The sequence below is a fragment of the Panthera pardus genome, unplaced genomic scaffold (assembly GCF_024362965.1).
Source record: "Panthera pardus isolate Hobbes unplaced genomic scaffold, ASM2436296v1 HiC_scaffold_11, whole genome shotgun sequence".
In the NCBI taxonomy this organism is placed as follows: Eukaryota; Metazoa; Chordata; class Mammalia; order Carnivora; family Felidae; genus Panthera; species Panthera pardus.
The window spans coordinates 18,649,029-18,676,678 of record NW_026526666.1 but is presented as its reverse complement, the minus strand read 5'-3'; the positions used below and the strand labels follow the sequence as shown (position 1 = coordinate 18,676,678).

At 34.4% G+C, this 27,650-nt stretch overlaps 1 protein-coding gene across 5 annotated transcripts; it reads left to right on the top strand.

Annotated features, from left to right (window-relative positions):
* Window positions 1–49: 49 nt before the first annotated feature.
* On the top strand, window positions 50–27,650 carry RNPC3 (RNA binding region (RNP1, RRM) containing 3). 5 transcript variants are annotated; one of them, XR_008418312.1, is made up of 17 exons: window positions 50–352; window positions 2,010–2,057; window positions 5,820–5,938; window positions 7,160–7,243; window positions 7,890–8,001; window positions 9,314–9,382; window positions 11,055–11,197; window positions 14,610–14,732; window positions 15,761–15,912; window positions 19,289–19,450; window positions 20,729–20,823; window positions 20,912–20,970; window positions 23,105–23,237; window positions 24,151–24,222; window positions 25,247–25,290; window positions 25,972–26,050; window positions 26,826–27,650. XR_008418312.1 is itself a non-coding variant. In XM_019457668.2 (15 exons), exons 1-14 carry the CDS (start codon window positions 158–160, stop codon window positions 24,208–24,210), a joined length of 1,554 nt encoding a protein of 517 aa, XP_019313213.1. In that variant the 5' UTR covers window positions 50–157; the 3' UTR covers window positions 24,211–24,222; window positions 26,826–27,650. The 5 variants fall into 5 exon arrangements, 1 of the variants encoding a protein (XP_019313213.1); XR_008418313.1 differs by having other exon boundaries at window positions 25,247–25,305; window positions 26,826–27,029; XR_008418314.1 differs by having other exon boundaries at window positions 15,764–15,912; window positions 25,247–26,050; window positions 26,826–27,029.

The window sequence follows — 27,650 nt, the reverse complement described above, 5'->3', positions numbered from 1 at the left end:
TCGCGAGAAAGTGACCGTCTATCGCGGTATTTCTCTGTTTCCAGAATCCTTAGCGCGAGGCGGAAAAATACTCGTTTATCCCCAGCTTCTGTTGATTAGCTCATTTTCACTGCGGCCTCTTCTCTTCGCTTTCCGTGTTGCAGTTTCTCTGAGGGAAATGGCGGCTCCCGAGCAGCCTCTACCGCCGATGGCAAGAGGATGTCAGAGCTCTGCTTCACTCTCTCCGTCACGGGGCGACCGAACCCTTCTTGTGAGGCACCTGCCAGCCGAGCTGACTGCTGAGGAGAAAGAGGATTTGCTGAAATATTTCGGGGCGCAGTCGGTGCGCGTCCTGTCAGATAAGGGACGACTGGTAAGGGCGCTCCTGTCCCAAGCCGCCGGGGAAGGCCCTTGACTCGGGGAGGGGGAAGCTTTGACAGAAGGAAGACAGAAAAGAGTGGGAAAATGCGCTTGTGTAGTGAGGGCGTGTCTGTCTTTCCTCTTTAATGTCCAGATGTCTTGCGTACCATGTGAAGTTTTAATTGGCTTGAGCCTGCATTAGTCACAGCGCCGCCGAGAAGGGCAAGGCAGAAGAGTGGCTTATGTTCCCTTTTCTGATCCATCCGGGGAATCTCAAAACTCCTCTGAATTTGAGAGCATTTCTTTTAGACTCAGTACTCAAATATAAAGTACAAAGGACTTTGCAAAAATGTTGGTTCACGTATATGCCACTGTGAAGATATTCATTAAAATAGAGGAGAAACTACAATAGTAACTTCAGTAAGCCAGTTATAGAATTTCTACTAGACTTTTTACGAAGAAATTATTCATAAAATCTTTTTCTAAAGTAAAGTGAAAAAAATAAAAAGGGGCACCTGAGTGGGTCAGTGGTTGAGGCTTCATTTCTTGATTTCGGTCAGATCGTGTTCCGTGGGAGGTGAGATGGAGTTCCTCTCCGGCTACCCGCAGAGCTTGGACCCCGCTTAGGATTCTCTCTCCCTCGCCCCTCTGCCCCGCTCATGCTCGCTTGCTCGCTCTCTCTCTCTCTCTCTAAAATAAAATAAAAATAAAATAAAAATTTATTTCTAACGGAATCTTTGGGGAACAATATTTTGAGACTGCAGGAATTTACTCAATAACTTCATTTGCTTTTATGCCTGAAGATGTTTTAGATGGGTTTCTCTCCATTAAAATAGTACGGTGATGTTAAGTTTCTGCAAGATGGCCTATGATGCAGCGAAATCAGTGGTTTTAGTCTCCTCTGGTGATTCTAATATGCACCCAGGGTTAAGAAGTACTGAGAAGAACGACCAGTTTTGATCAAAGTGTCATGTATACCAGCAAGTACAAGTATTCTGTGTTATTCAGTTTAAATACACTCTTATTAGGTCATGTTGGATCAGATCTGACAAAATTAGAATGTGTGATATAATATAAGCAACTCTTGACAACAACTCTTTCACAGCATAAGGATTCATTTACTTTTGACTTATGTTTTTTTCTGATGGTTTTTAAACTATTTACAGTTTATATTGAAAAATAGACTTCTCCCATTGAACCCTTATTACAAGGATAAATCACAAAGGAAACATGCACTTAATGATTTTCTGTTGGTAAACATTTTTAAACTTCGCATTTATCTTATAGAGGAAAGTTTTTAAGATCTTCATATATATTATAAATTGCAGATATTTGTATATTGAGATAGTTTAAGAGTTGTCCTGTGTATAGTAGGGGTTTTTAAACTTCTGGTCTATTGAACTATTTAAAAGCATGTGTAAAACATACTGTATATGTGTGTACACCTTCGTATTTAAAAGGCTACATAGCTGTCATCTCAAGGAACTCTGAAGCAAAAAAGATTCAGAACCACTGTACTGAAATTAATTATCAGTTAAAACAATCTCGATTTTCCATCCTTTTCCATGACTATTAATTTTTGAAATCACTGTCAACTGGTGAAGTATCAGACTTCCTTATGGAAGACTGAAATTATGTTACAAATAATTTGTACCTTAATTATTTTTCAGAAACATACAGCTTTTGCTACTTTTCCTAGTGAAAAAGCAGCTATAAAGGTATGACTTTTTTATTTATTTATTTTTTTACTATTAAAGTTGTCAGCAATTTCCTATTAACTTATCTTTGTTCAAAAATGAAATGTGATGTTAAACCACAGTTTTCAAAAGCAAAAGGGTCTGTATTTCAAGAGTTTTCCTCACAGACTGCATTTGGTTTATCAGTTGGCAAATCTTCTCCAATGTTTAGGTATTTGGAAATTAGAATAGATTCACTGGAGGGGCGCCTGAGTAGCTCAGTCAGTTCAGCATTGGACTCAGGTCATGATCTTGCAGTTCAGGGGTTCGAGCCCTGTCAGGCTGACGGCTCGGAGCCTGGAGTCTGCTTCAGATTTTGTGTCTCCCTCTCTCTCTCACAATAAATAAATAAATAAATAAATAAACAAACAAACAAACATAGATTAACTGGAAAGCAAATTAAGATTGAATTGTAATTTCATATGTACTTAAAAATAAATTCTAAAGGATGCAAAGATTGATAACTCTCTTTAACTGCAAGGTAAGATGTTTTAAGTATTAAAGGGAAAATACATGTATTTTAAAAATCCTAGGGATTCATTCACAAAGAAGTTGACCTTTGAGGTAGACCTTTAAATGATTAGTTGGATTTTGAGAAGAAAACAAAGGGAGATGGGCCCTTTCAGGTTGGGTGAACACTAAGTGAAGCTGTCAAACATGGAAAGTTGTAAGTAGAGCAAGAATTAAGGGTTGAAATGGAACTAGGACTTGGAAAATAGGTTGAGATCTAAATTTGGGTGGGAGGGAGGGACTGAATTTTGTTTAGTAGATATTAAGGCACTGATAGTTTTGAGCTGGCCAATAATATAGTCAGATCTGTGAAAATATCTGGTAGAGTTCATGTAATGGATTAGATGGGGAAAAACTAAAGGTAGGAAGACCAAATGGAAAGCCAAGACAAGAGAAGTGTTATAATGGGCAAGGCAAGATAAAAGGTCTGAATAAATCAATAAGAAGACAAAGGAAGAAGTAGATATACACTTGGTAGAGATTGAGTTTGTAGGTCTTGTGATTCCTATACATAATTAGGTTTGAGATTTTTGGGCTGAGGTATTAGGTTATTACATTAGCTGACATTAAGGGCAGGATTTAAAAGATACTTGCAAAGGTAGATAATGAATTCAAATGCTATCTGTTAACTTTGAGGAGTCAGTGAGCTACTTCTGTGGAAATATTTTTAATACAGTTAAAAATATGGCTTTAGAGCTGAGACAAGCTCAAAATGGAGTTTTTTGAATCAGGTGAATGGGTATGGTTGCCCAAGGAAGACAGACCAGCAAAGGAGAATGAGAAGAAGAAGTTGAAAAGGAAGTAGAACTACAAAGTAAGTAGCTGAGAGAGGTGGGGGAAATTAGCTAACATTAAAAATGAAAAACCATATATCCTTAAAGAGAATATGTATGACATCCATTTTGCGAGGAAGAAAATAATAATAAAGATTTATGTTCTCATTGAGGCTCACATTCTCTAAAGGGGAGGCAGATTATAAATAATAAACATAATTGTTTAATATTTTAGAAAATGATAAATGCTATGGAATACAAAGGAAAAGGAAATAGGATCAAGAGTGCTAGATGGGAATGGTTAAGTTGCTGTTGAGGTGATAAGGGTCATATTTGAGCAACGATCTGAAGGAGGTGAAGGACGTTAGCTAAGAGAGTACCTGGGGAAAGTACATTCCAGTCAGAATAATGGCTGGAACAAGGGCTGTAGTATGGGAGAACGTCATGTTTAAGTAAGCCAAAGTGGCTGAAGCAGACAAAATGAGGGGGAAATAATTGGATTTGAGGTTAGAGAAGTAATAGAGGCCATATCATGTAGGTATTCTTTTTTTTTTTTTTTTTAAAGTTTATTTAGAGAGTGAGCAAGAATAAGCAAGGAGGTACAGAGTGAGAGGGAGACAGAATCCCAAGCAGACTCTGTGCTGACAAAACTCACGAACCCTGAGATCATGACCTGAGCTGAAATCAAGAGTTGGACACCTAACCAACTAAACCACCCAGGCAACCCTCATTTAGGTATTCTAAGGATCCTAGATTTTACTCTGAGTAAATGGGGAGCAATTGGAATATTTTGAGCAAAGCAGTAACATAATCTAACATATCTTTAAAAGGATCACCTTGGGTGTTGTGTTGAGAAGAGATGTAAAGCAGGGAAGAGTAGAAACAAGGAAATCTGTAAAAAGGTTATGGTGGCAATTTAGTTCAGAGATGATAGCTGTTTGGAATGAGGTGATAGAAGTGGTTAGATGCTGGATATATTTTGAAGATAGAAGCAAACAATTTCTTGATGTGGGAAGAAGACTTACAGATGATTCCAGTATTTTTGACATAAGTGAGTAGAAGAATGGAGTTATACCAGCCACTGAAATGTGAAAAGTCCCAGATAGAAAATATTTGAGGGGATGAGGAGAGAACATTAGTGGCTTAGTTTCTGAAGTGTGAGAAGTTTGAGATGTTTGTTTGACACCTAACAGGAGCCATCCTGTAGTTTGGATATGTTTTCTTGAACTTCAGGACAGGTTTGCACTGAGGTTATGAATTAGGGAATTATAAGCATAGTGATGGAATTTAAATTTAGGATGCTGATTAGATCACCAAGATAGTAGCTGGAAAGAGGGCCCATAATAGAACTCTGGGGTGTATGCCAACATTTAGAATTTGAGAAGGCACAAGCCAAGAGAGTAAGCAGTAGAAACCAGTGAGCTAGGAAGCAAACAGCAAGAAAGTATGATGTCTTGACACCAAGTGAAGAACATGTATCAAGGAGGGAGTGATCAACTGTGTTAAATGCAATAAGATGATGATTGAAAGTAGACCATTGGCTTGGCAGTACAGAATTTGTTGTCTTTGCTAAGCAGTGCCAGTGGACTGAGTTGGTGACTGGATGGGAGCAAAGGAATTTTAGGTAAAGGGCTTAGGTAATTCTTAAGGAGTTTTACTGCAACAGTAATTAAAGGAGGGGAGAAGAGCAAAGTGGGATCAATGGATGAAGAAAAACAAATTAGGATGGGAGAAATAGAAGCATATTTGTGTGCTAATATGGACGATTTAGTAGAGGACAGAAAATTAAAGAAGACTTCCCATACAGTTTCAGGGAGCAGAAGAGAGACTCTTGAGTAGATGGGAGGGTGGGATTTAGTATACAAGTCAAGCAACTGGATTGAGATTAAAAACATGACTAGTTAATACATTATAGCAGAAGGTAGAATATGTAGATGCATATGCTGGTAGATGGGAGTTATGGTGGGAATCTGAAGTTCTCGTATAGTTGTTTCAGTTTTCCCAAAGTAGGAAGCAAAATCCTAAGGTAAAGAATGGGAAAGGAATGTTGTGAGGGTTGAGGAACCAGGAGAAAGTACAAAATAGTCTTAGAAATTAGTAGAAAAAATGAACTGAAAATGAGATATGTATGGCATCATTAAGTTCCACTCCAGATTTGTGGTTGTGGTCATGAATTTAAAGTGAGTCCAGGCTGATTGTGTTTGTTTTTCTAACCTTTTCAGTTGCCTAGGTATAGGCAGATTTGGATTTCAGCAGATTTTAGTTTTGGTAAGTGATAGGAAGCAGTCCCTTAATAAACGACAAAGGCTAACCAGCCTGACATTAGAAATGGGTAAGAAATAGCCAAGGAAATATTAACAGCATTAACAAAGAACATGTGTAAGTTATTATATAGATGTTCTCTAACAAATAATTTTTGGTGGAATTATAAAATATTTTACTCTTGCTTTTCCAACTGAAGGCATTGACAAGACTACATCAGCTGAAACTTTTGGGTCATACTTTAGTTGTTGAATTTGCAAAAGAACAAGATCGAGTTCATTCCCCATGTCCCTCTTCAGACCCTGAAAAAAAGAAAAGGTATGTAGATAGGTTTTCCTAAAATTTTAAAGTGTTTTTAATCAATTGTGTTTCTATTGGGTTGTCTTCAGACTAGCAAGTAAATGATTTCAGATAATAAATGATACATCTCTTGAATCTAGTATATTATATTTATGTTTGTTCTTAATTGTGCATTAGGAATCTTCAGTGTTGATTTAATATTAAGAATTTAATCAGTGTGAAGTGAGAAGAGGGTAGGGTGAAAAGTAATCAATTTTAAGTGGAGGAAAAGTAATCAATTTTAAGTGGAGGAATATAACTAGACTTCAATTTTAAGTGGAGGAATAAAACTAGTATAAGTCCTTGTATTACAGATAGCAGGGTGTCATGAAAAGGCATGGCCTTTGAAATCAAAGACTTGTATTTAGTTCCCAACTGTAACTCTTTGTAGTTATAAAACTTATAAATTTGCTTTGCACTAGTGGTTCTCAGAGTACTCCCTGGACCAGCTGCATCATCTGCACCTCAGATTCTTGGGGTGCCTGGTGGCTCAGTTAAGCATCCATCCAGCTCTTGATTTCAGCTCAGGTCATGATCTCACTATTCCTGAGATTGAGCCCTGTGTTTATTATCTGTCAACACAGAGCCTGGTTGGGATTCTCTGTCTCCCTCTCTCTGCCACTCCTCTGCTCACTCTCGCTCTTTCTCTCTCTCTCTCTCTCTCTCAAAATAAATAAACATTAATGAAAAAAGAAATACAGATTCTTGGGCCTTACCCTAGTCCTACTGAATTTGAAATTTGGTGGGGGGAAGGGTAGGAAGGGGAAGATAAAGCCCAGCAGTCTGAATTGTAACAAACTCTTTAAGTGATATTGATACATGTTAAGAAATTTGAGTACCACTATTGTATACCGTGTGAACTCCAGGGGTATTTTTTTTTGCTTTTTGTTGCTGTTTTTTTGTATGTTTTGTCAATGAGATTTGTCATACCATCTTCATAGGGTTTCATTGAAGAGTAAAAAGACTAAATGAAAATGTGTGCCTTGTATAATGTCTAGGATAGAGAAGGACGTTTACTAATGTTGATTACTATTTACCTTTCTTTTGCTATTTGTTTGAGAAATGGTTGGAAGTTTTATTTATTATGGAACTATTTTCGTAATACAGTACCATGTTTGAAAAGGTAATATGTCTTTTCTGTATGTAGTTTTTTTACTCTATTTCTAAACATAAGATCAACTTTGATTCTGTATTTTTTAGATCTGATGATCCTGTGGAAGATGATAAAGAAAAGAAAGAACTTGGTTGTTTAACCATAGAAAATGGGATTGCACCAAACCATGGGTTAGTATTTTTTGTTAGTGTCTTGTTTTTTCAGTTTTGTCATTCAGAGTGTGTGTGTGTGTGTGTGTGTGTGCGCGCGCGCACGTGTGCGTGCCTGTATTGCAAATAAGATGTTCTACAGGATATTTTATTATCTGTCATGTATATTTTTAACATGTTGATTGAACATTTTCAGCAGTTAGAGTTTGTCACTGAATTTGGGACCATTAAAATGTTAAGAGCTATAAGGGCACCTGGGTGGCTCAGTTAAGCATCCAACTTTGGCTTAGGTCATGATCTCACAGCTCATGAGTTAGAGCCCCGCGTCAGGCTCTGTGCTGATAGCTCAGAGCCTGGAGCCTGCTTCAGATTCTGTGTCTCCCTCTCTCTCTGCCCATCCCCTTCTCACACTCTTTCTCTCTCTCTTAAAAATAAATGAACATAAAAAAAAATGTTCAGAGCTATAAGATAAGCTCTGGTAAGAAATACCTTTTTTTAGTGCAGTCAGAAAGCAAGTTTCTTTTTAAATGTACTTGTTTGGGATTATTAGGAACAAGGTAAATCTAAAAGTACTGAATTATGTGAGCAATTTTGTATGTTACCTAAAAGTGAGTTATTGATATGAAATTTGCTAAAACATGATAAACATTTTAAATATTTTTTTTAGGCTGACTTTTCCCCTGAATTCATGTCTCAAGTATATGTACCCACCACCTTCAAGCACAATCCTAGCAAACATAGTAAATGCTTTGGCAAGTGTGCCTAAGTTCTATGTACAGGTAAGTAGAATGAAACGTAACTTTCCTCAAAGTAAATGCTTAAATGACTTGATAATTATTCTCCATGCTAATTTTTATACTTTTCATAATAGTATTAATCAGACTAATTCCAACATGCAATGTATTATAGTAATTAAGGGTGTCTTAGTTTGGGTTGCTATAACCAAGTACTGTAGACTCACTGGCTTATAAACAGAAAATTATTTCTCACAGTGCTGGGGATTGGAACTCTGAGATTAGGGTGCCCGCAAGGTTAAGTTCTGGTAAGGGCCCTTTCCTGGGATGCAGATGGCTGTTTTCTCTTTGGATCCTCACCTTGCCGAAAAAAGGTGAGAGAGGTCTCTCGGGTCCGTTTTATAAGGGATACTAATCCCATTCATGGGAGTCTACCCTTATGACCTAATTACTTCCCAAAGGCCCTACCTTCTAAGACCATCCATCACACTGAGTGTTAGGATTCAGTATATGTATATGGGTGGAGGTTCAGTCCGTTGCAAAAGGTAATGAAGTGTTACTGGATTCAAGTAGAAGTTTTTCTAAACTGTGGTATAAACATAGTAATATGCTTACTATTAATAATACTAATAAACACAATGTAATTTGGGAAATATAATTTCTGGTAATTTTTGTTACTTAAGCATACACCTTTAATGTAGATATTCTTTCTTAAAGAAAAAGGCATAGTAGACCCTTAAGCAAATGCTTGAAAGTATTGATAGTAGTAAGATACTTTGAGGTACAAAATGTAGATGATATTTATTTTCTTTATTGTACCTTCTGTTTCATAATTCTACAATAATTAAGGGGAAAGACATAACATTTTGATAGCATTCACATTGCAAGAACATGACATTTTTAATAATGAGAATAATAGTATTTGTAGAATTGACAAACATTTCAGGAAGGCTAATCTTCTGAGATATACCAGCACCTGGTATTATCCCTGTTCTGGGATAAGGCAAGAGGTGGCCAGCCTTTGCACTAAATCAGGAGTGTTATTGCAAAGTTTTAAATTACATAAAATATAAGATGTGAGTTGAATCGGGTGCCTAGGTGGCCCAGTTGGTTAAGCATCCAACTTCGGCTCAGGTCATGATCTCACGGTTTGTGGGTTCGAGCCCCGCGTTGGGCTCTGTGCTGACAGCTCAGAGCCTGGAGCCTGCTTTGGATTCTGTGTCTCCTTCTCTCTCTGCCTCTCCCCCACTTGTGCTCTGTTTCTCTCTATCAAAAATAAATAAATGTAAAAAAAAAAAAAAGTTGTGAGTTGAATTGTCATTTTATTATATGATTTTAAATGTGTTTCTGCTTTAAGGTTCTTCATCTTATGAATAAAATGAATTTGCCCACACCTTTTGGACCAATTACTGCGCGACCTCCCATGGTAAGAAATCTCTTAGAATTTTAAAGATTTACAACATCTCTTCTGAGGTGGGATTATTTAGGATCAAGTTCACAAATATTGTTCCAGTAACCTCTAATGTGCATTGAAAATAAGGGACAAATACAAAGTTAATAGAACATTAGTCAAATGAATAATTAAAAGTGGAAAAAAGCCAGAACATGAAAGAGATGCATTTGGTAATAGAGGCCATCATTTCTGTGATATCTTTTTTTTTTTTTAAACATTTTTTTAAATTAAGTAAGCTCTACATCGTGGGGCTTGGACTCATGCCCTTGAGATCTAGTCGCATGCTTGGGGTGCTTGGGTGTCTTAGTTAAGTGTCTAACTCTTCATCTCAGCTCAGGTCTTGATCTCTAAGGCCATGAGTGTAAGCCCTGTGTTGGGCCCCATGCTAGGAGTGAAGCCTACTAACAAAAAAACAAAAAGAGTGGCATGCTCTACCTACTGAGCCAGCCATTGGCTCCCTAGAGGCCATCGTCTGCTGCCAGTGTTGTTGTTCAGTCCTCTGATCCAGAACATTCTGCCATTTTATAAAATAATTACATTCAACAATTATGAAAATTTCCATTGTTTCTGGTTTTACTGCATATAGAACTTCATTTGCAAAAGACAAGAAATGTTGCTAATAATTTTTATTAGAATTTACTGTGCAAACCTATCAGTAATTTAGATCATCTGTGTCTGCTGTTGAATAATTCTAGTTTCTATTTTGGTGTAGTACTCTTAGTATTTGTTTAGACAGTAGCACTGAGAAATTATTTTGAATCCTAACATTTAAGTAGAACATTTGCTTTTCTACTATGTATTGCATATTGGCTACTTTTCTAATGTCTATACTATTAACCTTGATAATATTTTGTAATCCCAACATCTCAATGCCTGGCACATTACAGGATTATTAGTTAAGATTAGGCTAACTGTTGGGTGCATGGGGGCTCAGCTCAGTTGGTTAGGTGTCCAACTCTTGATTTTGGCTCAGGTCATGATCTCGTTGTTTGTGGGATTGAGCCCTGTATCAGGCTCTTTGCTGAGAGCATGGAGTCTGCTTGGGATTCTCTCTCTCCCTCTGCCTCTCAGCCCCACAAGCTCACATGCACACTCTTTCTCTCTCTCAAAATAAAAAATAAACAAAGATTAGGCTAACCACTGTTAACATAAAACTCAAATCTTAGTCACTTAACACAGTATAATTTATTTCTTATGCATGTTAAGTCCATCCCAAAATGGACAGAATGGTGTTGTACTCTACTGAATCATTCAAAAGACATAACTTCATTACGTGCATTCCCATATCAATGAGGGTATTACCATACATCTTGCAGATCAAGAAGGAAGAGAGGATTATGGGTGGATTTTTTTTTTTTTTTTTTTTTTTTTTTTTAATGCTAGCATTTTGTTGGTTAAAACTATTGTATGGTGAAATCTAACTGTAGGAGGTTTGGAAATTTAGTCCAGCTAGGTGTGAAGGAGGAAGAAACAAGTTTTGTGATCAATTAGCCATCTTCTGTAGCAGGTGTTACTCAGTGTTGCATGTGTAAAAGAATATCGTGAGGGAAAGAGATCTGAGAATAATGTGTCTGGATGGAAATGGTTTTTCTGTTCTATAAATATCATAGATTGCTGTAGTCTTTTTGTTTTTTCTTTTAATTAGTATGAAGACTATATGCCATTACATGCACCTCTTCCACCTGCATCTCCTCAGCCACCAGAGGAACCTCCTTTGCCAGATGAGGAGGAGGAATTATCAAGTAAAGAATCAGAATATGAAAGTAGTGATGATGAAGACCGACAGAGGTTTGTAATATCAAATAAGATTTGTTTAGATTTGAAGAAACAGAATGATTCACTTGCTCTTATTAAATTTTGCCTATAATTGTTCGTAATTTGGGGTGATTAGAATTTGTCCCCAACCCTCCAACTCTTGACCATGCATATTAGGTACAGATTAAGACCTGGGACTATATATTAAGACCTAAGGAAAAATTTTTGGATTATGAGTGATTTTTTAGATTGACGATTATGATACTATAAAGTACAATTGATCCTCATTATTTGTGGATTGCTTATTTGTGAATGTGCCTACCTGCTAAAATTTATTTGTAACCCCCAAATCATTACTTATAGATAGGGCTTTTATGGTCTTTTGGCAATGTGGGCATGGTGCAATGATGAAAAATTTGAGTTGCTTGACATGTGTACTCCCAGATGAGGTATAACAGGGTGACATTCTGCTCCCATACTGTTAACAGGTATCCTTTTCATGGTCTATTTAATACTAATCTTTTCACATTTTTATGCTGTTTGTTGGTGATTTTGCTGTTTAAAGCGGCCTCCAACCATAGTGTTGTAGTTCTGTCTAATGTTTACAAGATCAAGGAGGCTGTGATGTGCCTGATGGAAAAAACACATTAGATAAACCTTGTTCAGGTTGGAGCTGTAGTGCTGTTGACTGTGAGTTCAGTGTTAATGAGTCAACCATATTTAAAATAAGGTGCCCTTAAACCAGAAACACATAAAACAAGGTGTTTATAGATCAGTTGGTGAAATGTTAGAGAATAGGCTTGCAGGAAACTAATCCTGACTTTCCCCTAGGGGCATTGATTCATTCATTATTCACTAATTCTTTGTGGAGACTTTTTTTGGCAGAGGGGACACTTTATAAAACATAACTCTCTCGAATAACAAGAATAAGAATAGATTGTATTCATATTTTTTCAGCTTATTCCGTGAATTTTATTCACCTCTGAGTATTTCCAGAGCATTTCTGAGGGATTTATGCAAAGCCATTCATAGTTACTAATGCAGATGAATTTATTGGTTGTTCTTGACAGCCTACATATATTTTATTTAAAGATTCTGGTGAAAAGCAGTAAGTTGTTAACAATGTCCAGGTGTACAATCCATAGCATAGCCTAGAATAGGAATTGCTAAACATTTTCTGTATAGGGCTAGAGAGTTCTGTTATAGTAGGAAAGTAGCCATAGACAAACCTAAATGAGCAGATTTTGTTGTGTTCCAGCACAACTTTCTGTTTACAAAAACAGGTAGCTGGCTGAATTTGGTCCTAAGGCTGTTAATTGGCCAATCCCTCCTCCAGCAGACTAGTATGTGCACATGATGGGAATCTTTTTTTTTTTTTCTTGTTTTTTAAGATTTTTATTTATTTTTAAGATTATTTATTTATTTTTAAAGTTTAATTGTTTTGAGAGAGAAAGACCAAGTGTGGGAGGGGCAGAGAGAGAGAGAGAGGGAAGGAGAGAATCCCAGGCATGCTCCACACTTGAGTGTGGAGCCTGACACGGGGCTTGAACTCAGGAACCATGAGATCATGACTTGAGCCAAAATCAAGAGTTGGATGGTCAATCAACTGAACCATCCAGGTGCCCCTAAGATTTTTTATATTTAAGTAATCTCTACACCAAACGTGGAGCACACCAACTGAGCCAGCCAGGTACCCCATAGGTTGGGAATCTTAGGTAACTGTGTACAGAAGTCAGATACAGGAATGCTTGACAGGAGTCAAAACCCAAGCAGAGAATCTAGGCAATATTTACAAATAATCAGTAAGAATTTCACTATTATTGAGTCAGTGTTCACTTAAGTAGTGGCTCAATATATATATTCTTTCAAGAGAAATAGTTAAAATCAAAGTGTAGGTGGAGCCAAAACTACATAAATGGGGTGACTAGAGTGTCTTCAATAGAGACATTTTAGGAAAGCTGACAGCTCTTGATAGACTATAACTTTAACTTGTTACTGAATAAAGAACAGCATAGAGTGTTGCCTTGTGTTAATTCCATAACCTCTGTAAATTTTACTTTCTTTGTAAAAATTATGCAAACTGGTGAAAACTCTGTTGTTTTATTTAGGTTTTCATTTAGGGATATAGTGAGGAATTCTCTAAGTAATTCATCTTGAGTAATGAGAAACAGTCTCTGGTTTCTGCTTTTCTAGTATCTTCTGGAAATTAAAAAAAAAAAAAAGGAAAAACAAAAACCTGTACTGTTCATTCAGCAAATATTTGTTGATTACCTACCTAACTTATGCCTGGCATTGTTGTAGAGGCTTAGTGTACTTTGAGCAGTTTGTGAACAGAGGCATGTTTTTGTATTACTAGATTTATTCATAAAATTTTGGGTAAACTATGATTGTTAAGAGGCTTTATGTTTACATAGCATAAGTTTACATTTTTCCTCACTTAGATTTAAAGCTTATGTTAACGACTTAATTCTCTTTTCTTGAATTTTGTGTGCATGTTTATTTTGCTTCCAAATTTCACAAATGTAACTATAGATATAGAGCTATCTATGACTAGTGGTTTTTGAGCTTGTGCTCTGTGGAAACACCATGTCCGATCCTGTGGAAGATACAAAAAAGGCTAGACAAGATCTTTTCTAAATATTATTCACACTCACAATGAAGATAAACTACATACAATGTATCAATTGTTACACCTTGATAGTTATTTATAAACTACTTCAGAGTATAGTACTGTATTTGAAAACATTGTTCTCAAGTAACTTATCTTGTTTGTGTAATGATTCATGTGCAACAATTATACACAAAATGCTTTAAAATAAAAATACTTCAGTTTAGGCTATCTTTAATTAGAAGAAAAGTCAGTCAAGGAAAGAGAAAAGTTACATAAGTTGTTGTATTACTGTATCTTGTTTTAACTGTTTGGCATCAGGTGTAGTCATTTTATTTGAACAACTAATAATTTTTATACTAAAACATATCTTTTAGAGATAAATTGAAACTAAGTAAATTTCCAATTCCTTTAAAGTAAGATGAAAGTTGACCAAGGAAATTTAGAATATGAGCTTATTTTAAATTATTATCTTAATTGATGGCTTAGAAACTGTACTTAATGGGGCCCTGGGTGACTCAGTTTGTTGAGTGTCCGACTTCAGCTCAGGTCATGATCTTGGCGGTTCATGAGTTTGAGCCCCACATTGAGTTCTGTGCTGACAGCATGGAGCCTGGAGCCTGCTTCGGATTCTGTGTCGCTCTCTCTCTGCCATTCCCCCACTCGCACTCTGTCTCTTTTAAAAATAAACATGAAAAAAATTTAAAAAAACAGACTATACTTATGCTACATAAATCCTAATTTACTAGAATATGTCATTTATACTTCTAGCTTAATTTATATTATATGCGCCTACATGAGGAATTTTTTGTTTTTATTTTTCTTTCCCTAATGTAGAATGACCAAACTAATGGAACTAGCAAATCTTCAGCCCAAAAGACCAAAAACAATAAAGCAGCACCATGTTAGAAAAAAGCAAAAAATAAAGGATATGTTGAAAACACCATCTACTGCACACAGGTAATTTTGTTTTGGGTTATGAAATAAGCATTTTCTGTGTACTTTGTCTACTTGCTTAACTCATGTCATTTAAAAACAATTATGGCAGATATTTTACTTGCCTGTTTGCCATGGAATTCTATGCATTTTAATATCTTAGATAAAATTATCATTAATTGCAATTTTAGTTTTGTTTTTTTTTTAGCTATTCTACAATATAATTTCCCTTGAACTTGTAAGTAACTTCATAGAGAGTTTGCTAAAAATCTTTTTTCCATTTGAAAGGAATGAGTCTTATTTTTTTAAAGTTTCATATTAAGTATAAATATGATGTATGTTTCTTACCTATGTATGTCTTGATACCACAGTCCCATGCTTTTAATCTCTATAGCAGCACAAATAACTAAAGATAAGTCATGTGAACCAAATTCAGTTTTCCAATAGCCACATTAAAGGAGTAAAAAGATGCAGATGAAATTAATTTTGATAGTATATTTTATTTATCCCATAATATCCAAAATATTATTTTAGCTTATAATTAATATAAACAATTATTGACATTCAACATTTTTTTGTACAAAGTTGCTATATTCTTGTGTGTATTTTATATGCTTATATTTTAATTTGGAAAGCAATATTTCAAGTGCTCATTAGCCACATGTTTGGCTAGTGGAAATTCTGTTGGACAGTACAGCTTTATTGTACAGCATATAGAATACAGTACATAAAAATGTGTATATTAAACATAGAATGAACTTCTTTGTGTATTGGTAAATATCCTCAAGTTTGGAATCAGTAGTCCCCAAGTACTGTCTCTATCATCTAATGAGTGATATCCCTTAATGTCAATCTCCTTGTCTAACTAGGAATTTAATAATACTCATATTAGAAAATTTGTTAGGATTTATTGAAGTATTAAGTGGAAGTTACTTTGTGTAATGCTTATAGTATTATGAGCACTTTATCATTGTTATGGTAAATATGAAATGAAGTTTTACTCAGGATTTTATTTGCAATTACAAAGTAATGCTGTCACTGTTTATAAACAGCAGTTTACATCCAGTGTTGTTACCTTCGGATGTATTTGACCAACCACAACCTGTAGGTAATAAGAAAATTGAATTTCATATATCTACTGACATGCCATCTGCATTTAAGAAAGATCTAGAAAAAGAACAAAATTGTGAAGAACAAAATTATGGTAAGCATATTCTAGTTCTTTAATATGCTATGTAAAAATTCTTAATCTGCTTTTTGTGTTAGAATTAAATATTTGAAATATGCAGACTTCCTTAATATCATGAAATACTATCCATTTTGAACTTTTTCCTGTAATCAAAATTAGTCCTTAATGATGAGACCATCACTGTTGTCTTTTGCTAGTAATGAACTATGGGGTGAAATTTAGTCTGGTTTTTGCTGATGTTTACACTAAAAATACAATGGAAAAGTTTCTTCTGTTGACTTATGTTTTCATTGTTAGATGTGATGTTGTATTATTGATTAGGAAACAAGCTATGTGACTATTGTGTCTGTTGTAGATTTCATGTAAATATTTTTTTTTTTTATCCAAAAGACATGGAAGATTGTTTACTAAGATGGTGTTAAGTTTAAAGATTATTAACATTACAGATACTTTTTCTGCTTACTTCAGGCATTAATTTGATATTATAATGACATTCCTTTTTTTTAATCTTGTTTTTTAATTTTGGAAATAATACGAGCTTATAGAAAATAAACATATAAAGTAACATTTTAAGAGTTAATACCTCAAACCCCACTGTGCCCTGTCTTACTCCATAGAGACAGCCATTGTTAATAATGTAGAATATAGTTATTCTTCAGACCTTATCCTACACATGTGTAAACACGTTTTCTTTTTTTTTAAATGGGCATCATGTTTTATGTATTTGCCATTCACTTACTATTGACTTATTGAAAGTGTAGAGCATAGCAGACTTTGCTCGGCACTAAAAGACAAGTTAGGCATCGTCTCTGACCTCTTGGAGTTTAAAATCTAGTGGGAGTGGCTTACTGTATTAGAACATAAAATATATACCTTATTTTGTTTTATGGTTGCATAATACTACATAGTCTAGTTGCATTAATCTTTATTTTTATTTTTTTTTAATGTTTGTATATTTTTGAGACAGGGAGAGAGAGAGAGAGCATGAGTGAGGGAGAGGCAGAGAGAGAGACACACAGAATCCAAAGCAGGCTCCAGGCTCTGAGCTGTCAGCACAGAGCCTGATGCAGGGCTTGAGCCCACGAACTGTGAGATCATGACCTGAGCCAAAGTTGGATGCTCAACTGACCGAGCCACCCAAGTGCCCTTCATCAATCTTTATTTAACCATGCTCTGTTGGTAGAAGTTGAGGTTGTTTCTGTTTACTATTTGAGAAACCACTGGAACATAAATTTTTGCACGTGTGTTTTTGAGCACTTATGTGAATATATGATCAGAGTTCCAATAACTGTTAGAAAGTGAGTGGAAAAACTGCTTTTAAGTCCTTTCTCATGGTTAGTGAGAAGGCATTACCTTTTTTTTCTTCTTCTTTTTTTTTTTTTTTTTTTTTTTTAAGAGAATGGTATGATGCCTCCATCTGTACTCTTGTCCTGGCCCTGCTGGCATTAGGGTTGGGCTTGTGTCAGCCATCTGACCATAATCTCCACCAGAGAGGCAGCATGTACAGTACCCTGGCCCCAGAGCACAGTGCCCATCACAGAAAAGGAGATAATAAATATTGTGAGAAACAACCAAGATGATCCAAGTAAACTGCTTGGCCTGGTCTAAATGTCTAAATATTAGCTATTGTTGTTTAATAAATGAACAGTAGGTAGAGCACAGATAGCTCCTTTTTTGCTTATATATGTATGTGTGGGTGTGTGTGTATATGTTTGTTTATTTAGAGAGAGAGAGAGAGTGAGCCCAACCAGGGGAGGGACACAGAGAGAGGGAGAAAGAGAATCCCAAGCAGGTTCTTATGCCATCAGCGTAGAGCCCGATTCAAGACTCAAACCCACAAACTGAGATCATGATCTGAACCAAGATCAAGAGCCCAATGCTTAACTGACTGAGCCACCCAGACACCCCTATATTTTTCTTTTTGTATATTTTTCTTTCTTGTTTCATGTTAGTCACCCTTACATGCAATATTTTTAGTTTTTAAGTTTAATTTTCTCAAAGGTTTAGACCTGTATGAGAGGGTAATAGTCTTCCCATTCTACATCAGTGCAAGTAGTAATGTTGAAGTACTAGTAGAAGCAGTCTTAAAGTTTTTTTTTCTTATTGATGCTTTCAGGCCACAGGAGATCTGTTTGTACAACAATTTTTCAACATTACGTACAAACTTTTATAATTCTAAATATGGCATATTCTTTGCACTATTTACATAGCTTTTTAGTTTTTTGGTAGTATGACTAGAATTTTTCTAGTGAACGTTTAACCCTAACCCTATCCTTCCCATACCAGTTTAATTTTTGCTGAAGGTAAAATTCATGTTTTGTAAATGAAATCTTTAATGTTGCTATATAAAATTTAAAATTTGCCATGTTGGGGCACCTGGATAGGTCAGTTTGTTAAGTGTTAGACTTCAACAGTTCAGGTCATGACCTTGCAGTTTGTGAGTTCAAGCCCCACATTGGGCTTTGTGCTGATAGCTTAGAGCCTGGAGCCTGCTTCAGATTTCGTGTCTCCCTCTCTCTCTGCCCCTCCCTGCTTGTTTGTTCTTTCTCTCTCAAAAATAAATAAACATTCAAAAAATTTTTTAAAATTGCAGTGTTTTTTAATTTTCCTAGTCAGTAATCTCTTAAGTATGATTACTTGTTTTTCTGTACTTCTTGCAGGATTCAAGAGTAGGATTGACTTTTTTTTTTGGTGGGAGAGTGGGGAGAGGTTTAATGAAGTTTTTTTGGTAACTTCGAATGAAAGTGTCTTATGATTTCAGCAGATGTTCTGATCTTAATCTTTTAATAATCTTTGATGGTTGTTTTCTAATATTCTGATGTAGCATTATGAAGTCATCAAATGCATTGTATAATCTTGAATGACCACATGCCATTACAGAATGCCTTTGATAGTTATGTAATTTATTTAATGAATTGCAGATTTCTTTCATGTAATTATTCATAGTTCAGAGTGGGTAGGTTAAACAAAATACTGTTGACACCCCCTCCCCTCCAACACACGTTTCTGCTTATCTTGCTCACCACATTTAATCAGCTATCCCCTCTGGCACCTCAAACTAAATTCCTTGAAAATAAATTCAGTTTCTTTCCACTTTGCAGGCCCTTACAGGTAACAACACAAAGCAACCATTTGACTGTTTAGCTTTTGTCTGTGTCTGTTTCATGTTACAGTGACAGAGTTTAATAGCCATGATAAAAACCATATGGTCTGCAAAGCCTAAAATATTTGCTGTTTGAACATTTACAGAAAAAGTTTGCCTACAGAAAAGTTCTAAAGCATTGAGAAAAACACTATAGAGTTTTAGTGCCAGAAGATACCTTAAAATGGAAAACAAAACCTGTTTGAAGGGAGGGAATTTTTAATTGCTGTTGTTAACGTTAACTTTTAGATTTACCTGCTACTGAGGGTGATGCACCCAATGTAGGATTTGGAAAAATCTTCCCCAAACCTAATTTGAACATCACAGAGGAGATTAAAGAAGACTGTGATGAAATGCCATCAGAGTGTATTTCTAGAAGGGAGTTGGAAAAAGGCAGAATTTCTAGAGAAGGTAATTTTGTGAAATAAACCAGTGCTCATTCCATTTCTTTGATGCTTCAGAAACAAAACTTTTCATGTTCTTTACCATATTTAAGGCATATCCTTCAAAACATCTTTCCAGTTAATGTTTTTAATCACTTTTTTTGATTTTTAATACCCATATTCGGTAGGGAGGAAAGTGTCTCTCAATACAGTGTTTTCAGTCTATATATAATTGGAAAAAATTTTTGTTTTCATTCCTAAAACTTTCATATGACATTTAAAAAAATCAAGTGGCCCATAATTTGTAGTTCTATATTCCAAATACAGTAGATATATCATCACAATATTGTGTCTGAGATGCATGCAAAGCAGTTGTTTGTTTTAAAAAAAAAGTTTCAATTTTGTAGTGATTAAAGTCTGTGTTTATGGATTTTATTTCCTAACATGATAGTTTTTTATTTCTAAAGAATTTTTCCTGTTTTACTACATTTTAGGAAATTAGGGGTTTTAATTGACGTGTAGCATGTTATAATTTTTTCCATAATAATGGGAAATAACCCTCCAACTAGCATTTTTGCATAGAATGTCAGTTGTTAGGAACTGATAATTGACACTTAATAGGAGTAACTGTATAGGGATTCAGAAGCCACAGTGTGTATGAAATACTTGATTATCAGGTTTGACTAAATTAATACTTACATTTGACTGTGTTTGTGCCTGGTGGTTTGGGAAATTGACTTTAAGCAAAACAGTGACACAAATGGTTGATAACATTAAATTGCTTCAGTCTTTTTAATAAAGTAACATCATAAAGGAGCCTCAATAATATTTTATTGGATAAGTTTTGGTTATTCTAGATGCCTGAAGTTTTTTTTTTTTTTTTTTTTTTTTTAATGTTGATTTATTTTTGAGAGACAGAGAGACATAGAACATAAGTGGGGGGAGGGGCAGAGAGGAAGACCCAGAATCTGAAGCAGGCTCCAGGCTCAAAGCTGTCAGCACAGAGCCCCACGTGGGGCTCGAACTCACAAACTGTGAGATCATGACCTGAGCCAAAGTCAGATGCTTAACTGACTGAGCCACCCAGTGCCCCTAGATGCCTGAAGTTCTTAAATTTATTTTCATATTATCAACTCACATTTTTAGTGGGTATTTTTGTTAATAATACTGCTATTAATGGCTATAGTTTTGACAATTTCATATGCTTTTTTCATCTATTTAACATTTGTATTATTATGGTTTTTCTTTGAAAAAAATTAATGAAAAAATACTAATTTTATATTGTTTTGTTTTCCTTTTAAATAAGAAATGGAAACACTTTCAGTTTTCAGAAGTTATGAACCTGGTGAACCAAACTGTAGAATTTACGTAAAGAATTTAGCTAAACATGTTCAAGAAAAGGTAAGTTGAAATTTATAAATTGGCTTTTTATTTTACCTTTTTTTTCCCCTGAACCTTCTTATTTGTCTTTTTCTTATTAAAATTCTAGGACCTTAAGTTTATTTTTGGGAGATACGTTGACTTTTCTTCAGAAACACAACGGATAATGTAAGTGGAAGCATATTCTTAAATTTTTTTATTTTATCTGTTACAAATTAACCCCTTTTTATCCCAGCATTTTCCCTGTTGCATAAGTTTTAGATATCTAAAGCTGTAGTCAGCAAACTTCTTTGTAAATGGGCAGGTAGCAGACATTTTCTATTTTTAATTTATTACAGGTCATAAAGCGTCTGTTGGAGCTACTCAGTTCTACTTTTGTAGTATGAAAGCAGGCATAAACAATACATAAACTATTATTTATGGCTGAGTTCCAATAAAACTTTATTTATCCAAGTAGCATAAATTCCAGTGTTTATCCCCAGTTGTAAAGCTGTGGTTCTCAAACTTTACCCTGAGTAAAAATCACCTGGAGAGCTTGGTAAAAACAGTTTCTTCAGTCCATCTGGGTTGAGGTAAGACCCATGAATTTGTACTTCTAAAAAGCTCATGGATGATGCCAAAGCTGCTGGTTCAAAGACTACACTTTGGAAACTACTGCTTTAATAACTCATGCAGGAATATATAGCAGTCAGGCCTAATTTTCAGATTCTTAACATTGGTAGTAACTTCCCTTCTTTTAATTAGTCTGCATTAAGCAAGTCTCCCACTTTTGGTGAGAGCAAAAGAAATGGATGTGATTTGTGAATGAGTTAAGAGCTAATGTTTAGAGTTAGAATATCATTCTTTAAAATGCCATCATTAGTGAACTCAAGTATTTAAGACCCTCAACCATATAAATTAGAAGTAGGGAAAAGTAGAAAAGGCAAAGAGAGAGACTTGACTAGAGGTAAAAGAGTGGAGATAAAAGAGTAACTGGAACTAGTTAGTCTTGTTTTAATCTTTTAAAGTCTGTCTGGCTTGTTTATACTTGTCAGTGGCAAATATCTCTTCTTATACTATACCAATAGTTTCTGTTGCTAGGCATGCAAAATACTGGTCCTTTTTCTTGTTTCTACTTTTGAATCATTATAAGAAACAGAAGAATATATGTATGAAATGTTTAGTGTACATAAATACATATGTGTGTGTGTCTATCCATTTCCTCTGTTTTTTTGTATTGCTGCATTTAGAATTTGAGGGGAAAGATAATTCTATATGGAGAAAGCTGTATACGTCAAAATGATCAATTAATTGTTTTCCATGGGACTAGTCATGTGAATTAAAAAAAAATTACTGCATTTTTAAAATGCTTTGTATGGACTATCACAGTTGTAGGCAGTACTTTAGTTGTAAATTACAGTTTGGTTTTTCCGATTTTCTAATATAGTTTTCCAAAAAATGTTGAAAAATGAATATGCTATAAAATAATAGAACACTACACTTAGAATAAAAAAAATCTGATTTCTGTTTCACTCTAACTTTACCTGTATGACCTTGAAGAAGTCACTCATTCTCTGTAGGCGTCACTTGTAAAAATGATTTTGACTAGATAATAAAGTCCGTTTCTACTTTGAAATTCTATGTTACTTTTCTGTGGTACCTCTCAGCCTTTCTGTTCTTGGTTATGTAGTTGTTTTTTGTCACTTGGGTAGATAGTATTGAGTTGGCTGTATGAAATTTTTTAAAAATAGAGCTACAAAATAAAAATTTAAATTTGTTTTCATAGTTTCTAGCAATATAATTTTTAAACTATGTAAATACAGCATGGCAGAGTATCTCTTTGACAAGCACACGTTGGGAAACAGTGATAATGAGAGCTAAGCCTTAGGCTGTCTTCCCATCGCCACATGGGTGACTTCCCTGGTCACTGAGGCAGTGCATGTATGTTGGGGTGACATTTTCCCTTTTCTATAAGTTGTACCAAAACATCTACTTAACTTCCTTCATTTGTAACATTCCTTCAAACAAAGTAATTTGGTACACCCCAAAAAATAAATAAAAATAAACTACCTAAATACATTTAACATAGCTTTAAAAAGCTAGATATAAGCACATTATCAAACTTATATTGCGTAGAATCAATTTTAGAACAGAATACAAAACATAATTTTAAGAAGTCTTGAGTAATGTTCTAATCAGACACTGTAGTCATTTATACTCTGAAATAGAAAAAATTTTAGATGTTTGACACATTTCTATTCCCCTCATCAAAATTGTTTGACATTCTTTAAATCAAAACCTCTTTTTCTTCCTTGACTACTAGGTTTGATATACGTTTGATGAAAGAAGGTCGCATGAAAGGACAAGCTTTCATTGGACTTCCAAATGAAAAAGCAGCAGCAAAAGCCTTAAAGGAAGCTAATGGATATGTTCTTTTTGGAAAACCTATGGTGGTTGTATCCTTTAAACAGTCTGTTCCAAAGACAATGTGTCTTTTAAGCAGAAGGGTATACTTCCAACTAATTTTTATGTTATTGTTAAGAAGTCTCAACACTTGGCATTCTAGCTCCAGATACTCAGTTACAAACATACTTAGCTGAATCAGGTGGTTGTTTAGATTTTTATTGGAGAATAGAGGAACCTCAGCAGCATGGGGTTATTAAAATTTAGCCATGTTTAAACATTTCATTTCTATAGCTCAGTAGTACATTTTTATGCTAAGCCTAAAAGACTATAGTATTCACAAATCCACTAGGAGTCATTAAAAAAAGATATGATTCACTGCAGTTTTACTGTTTTATTTTGTAATTCATATTTCTATTTGAAAATTTACCAAAATATATTATTGATTAAACATTCTGCTTTTAGTAGTTAATGCAGTTTGCAAGATGGAAATCAGAGGGATATATGTAGTGAAGGTCCAGGTGTAAAAAAAATGACTATAAAGAAAGGTAAATTTTTTACTTTTGCAAATCATGGGGAGCAAGTAGGCACTCAAAAAAATATTTGACATGTCTGAGAGTAGGAAGACAAGTATAAGAGATACATTTTAAAAACTGTACTTCTTGAGCGCCTGGGTGGCTCAGTCGGTTGAACATCCGACTTCGGCTCAGATCGTGATCTCAAGGTTCATGGGTTCAAGCCCCACATCAGGCTCTGTGCTGACAGCTCAGAGCCTGGAGCCTGCTTCGGATTCTGTGTCTCCTATCTCTGCTCCTCCCCTGCTCACGCTCTGCCTCTCTCAAAAATAAATAAACATTAAAAAAATTTAAAAACTGTACTTCTACCCTATATTAGAATGTTCTTAATAATTATTTAGAGAGGATTACTGTCATGTTTGTGAAGGAAACCTTAATTTTTAAATATTAGCAATTTGCTCGATCTGCTAGACCAAAACAAGATTCTAAAGAAGGAAAAAGAAAGTGTTAAAAATTAATAAAGGTAAGTGTGGATATAACATAATAAAAGAACAAACTGTCTTGAGATAAAATTAAGGAAAGATAAAAGCCTGATAGTAATAAATTCAGGTATCTCCTAAGGTTTTTAAAGGATGTGAATCAATTGATCGATCCACCCATGTCTCTATCTCTGTGTCACTGTGCAGTTAATTCTCAGTGAATTTCAAAATTATAACTACCTTATGAATAAAGCCCATATGTATGTAAAAATTTAGTTTGGAGAATGAATTTATGAGAGGAATGAGTCTTTGTCTTAAATCTTTTTCTAGCTAGAGGAAAGCAATGCTTCTTAAACTTTAATATGTATTATGGTATTCTGAAGGTCTGATAAAACAGTTTGCTAGGCTTCCCCTCACCCTCACCCATTTTCTAACTCAGTAGGTCTGGAGTAGGGGTCTTGGGTAGTCAGTCATCCCAGTTTTCCTGTGCTGAGACTGGGAAAGTGTCTACCAAGCCAAGACAAATTGGTCACTCTTAATGGGCCTAAGAATTTGTATTACTAATTATATATGTCACAGAACTATTTACATATGTTTTGAGGCATGAAATTTTTTGCCTTTCCAATAAGTAATTTTAATGCGTACTTAAGAAATTTAATGATTAGAAGTGGTAGAATTAACCATTTTAAGCTTCAAAGTTTGTGTTACATTGTTTGATTTTAGGAAATCAAATGAGTAGAAATACATTCATTTTGTTTTATTTTAAATCTTCCTGCCTTTATAAACTGGAGGAACATGAAATAACTTGGTCAACTTCACTGGTGTTAAGCTGAAAAAAATATAATTAGGGAAAATTTTGCAAAATGTTTATTCCTTTTGTGAAATGCCATGATAATTTGAATTTTGTGAAGTATATATCCTGATGTAGTCAGAATTCTTACAAATACCTTAATGGACCAGTTAAAAATAAACAATTTTCAGTGTGTGTTTAAAAAAGTAATTTATTTGTAAATATAATGTGAAAACTGAGAAAAAAAAATTAAACTGAATTCTGCTGTTCTTCTTTAGAAGCATTCCTGCGTAAATACTGCTGTAATACTGTCATACAAAGTGTATCCTTTCTTGTTGTATCCTTTTTGGGGCAATGTTTTTTGTTCTTCCTAGAAATGTTTTGTCACTTTCCCACTCATGGATTCAGAATAAGCAATAGTTTTTTATAATTTTATTCAAATGAGTTATTTTTAAAATTATCAACATTGATTGGACAAATCATTTATGTGGTTTTTTTTTGTTTTGTTTTTTGGGGAGTTTTTTTGTTGTTTGTTTTTTTTGTTGTTTTTTTTTTGTTTGTTTGTTTTTGTTTTTTTGGTTTTTTTGCTTTGTTGCTGAATCTTCTATGCCATTCTTGAGGTTATGTAATTTTTCCAGGGAAAGTTAGTGAATCAGGTCAACGTATTTACTTGGAGAATGTATGCATTTGCTTTAACACAGAAATTAGTCTTGTTTCTTATATTTATGTATTTCCTAAACCTAATTCAGTAACATGCCTTCTGTTTTGTGATGTATCTGGTTTAGGTATTCTATATAATGTGTTGTAAATTTTGTTTGGGGAAAGGATTTTTTTCATTTAAAAAAGTACACATAATGAAAATTAAAATAACTGGATTTCCTTGTCAGTTCCAAATAAGAGGAGCAGACCTCACCTCTGAGGTTTTAATATTGATATGTCTTTTGAGATAGATAGCAAGCAGAAGTATCTTTTTTCCTCTTTCTTTTTCTAAACAAAACAAAAGGAATAAGAAAAGAGGAACAGAGAGGAGAAGACATAATGTTGACTCAGGGTAGCACATTAAGTGAAAAGAAACAATACTGGTAGGTATACATAATAACAATGGTTTCCAGACTAGTTGTTGACTGGTATTACCCAAAACAGTGGTTTTTAATCCTGGCCACATTTTGGAATCACCTGAGAAACTTTTCAAAAATACTGATAAAAAAGAAAAAAACCCTGAAAAATAACACTATTGCTTAGGTTTCTCTCCATTTTGATTTAATTGGTCTGGCGTACAACGTAGATACTGGAATTTTTCAACCCTCCTAATGTGTGACCAAGGTTGAGAACCACTGAGGAAGGATTTTTACATATAAAGGTTCCTGGGCTTTTTCCTAAAACTAATAAATCAGAATTTCTGTGAATGAGACCAAGAATCTAATTCGAAAAGGTTCCTTCAGTAGTTACAAGGGCTGACCAGTTTAGATACTGCTTAGATTAGAATGGTTAGATGCGTAGCCATCCAACCTTCTACAAGTAGGAAAATCAAGAATTAGAGCCTCTACATTTCTTGCAAATCCTGCTATTACTAGTACTATGAAAATAATTCAAAATTCTGTTAATAAATTATCACTCTAAGAGTATGAAAATTTGCAGATGTTGAAATTGCTATTTTTTAATAGAGACAGTTAAAATGTTTTATTCTAATGTTATAAATCCGTTTCCATATAAGCTGTTTATGTTGACAATCAAAAATTTGTAGTACTGACATGATTCACTAATTTTCTAAATATAAATGTTTTAGCTTTTAGTTATTTTAAAACAATTGAAATGTTTTATAATCATTATTTTTAATGAATTCTTATGGTGTTTTAGGTTCCTTTTGCTTCCATGTCTTCCAACTGCTTTCCAACTTTGAGGAGAAGAAATTGACACCTGGACTATGGAACTGTGCGTAACAGCTTTTAAAGTATATTTAAAAATTAAATCTATATGCATTTAAATCTGTTTATTGGGGATATATTACATGTATTTTAATCATCTTCCTCATATATAATAAATTATTTTCTTTCCAATAAATGTTCTTAATTTTTCTTTATGTTTAATACATTTGGAAAGTGTAATTTGATAATTACATAAAAAATTTTTCAGGTAAAAAAATTTTTTTTTCAGGTAATTTTACAATACTAAATAGAAATTTTCTTTTATGATTACGGATACAGCTTTTTTTTCCTTCTTACCTGGATACCACTGCACTCACATACTTTTTTTTTTTTTTTTTATACTAATGTTGCTTCTTATTTCTTGTAATTATTTTAGGAGTGGTTTGTTTGGCTATGAGTTTTGCTGTTTTTTGTTGTTGCTTGTTTTGTTTTAGTAGTGGGAGATTTTTCCCACTTCAGGGGATTTGTATTCTTGTTCTTAATTGTCTTTTATTTTGGTGCCCCCAAACCTTAAAGGTGTAAATGTTTTCCATACAAAAGTATCCTGTTGTCTTAGTGAAATTAGTTTCAGCTATGTGTTAATATAAAACTTTGATATATTTAATTTGTTTATTAAAAGTGTCCTGTGAATATGTAATAGTAGCTTCATCTTAGAATCACTGCCCAAAGACTTGGGTCTTTGTTAGAATGCTGTTGTGAATCACATTTTATTCCTCATAGCATCGTGAAATAAAGAAAATAGAAATTTTAAAGGTAA

What these genes read in the sequence shown, in the direction of transcription:
- RNPC3 (XM_019457668.2), top strand. Translation starts at nt 158, where the DNA reads ATGGCGGCTCCCGAGCAGCCTCTACCGCCGATGGCAAGAGGATGTCAG. An exon ending in GTGAAAAAGCAGCTATAAAG is followed by an intron (nt 2,058 to 5,819) that starts GTATGACTTTTT and finishes TTCCAACTGAAG; the next exon opens with GCATTGACAAGACTACATCA. An exon ending in TTGTGAAGAACAAAATTATG is followed by an intron (nt 15,913 to 19,288) that starts GTAAGCATATTC and finishes GTTAACTTTTAG; the next exon opens with ATTTACCTGCTACTGAGGGT.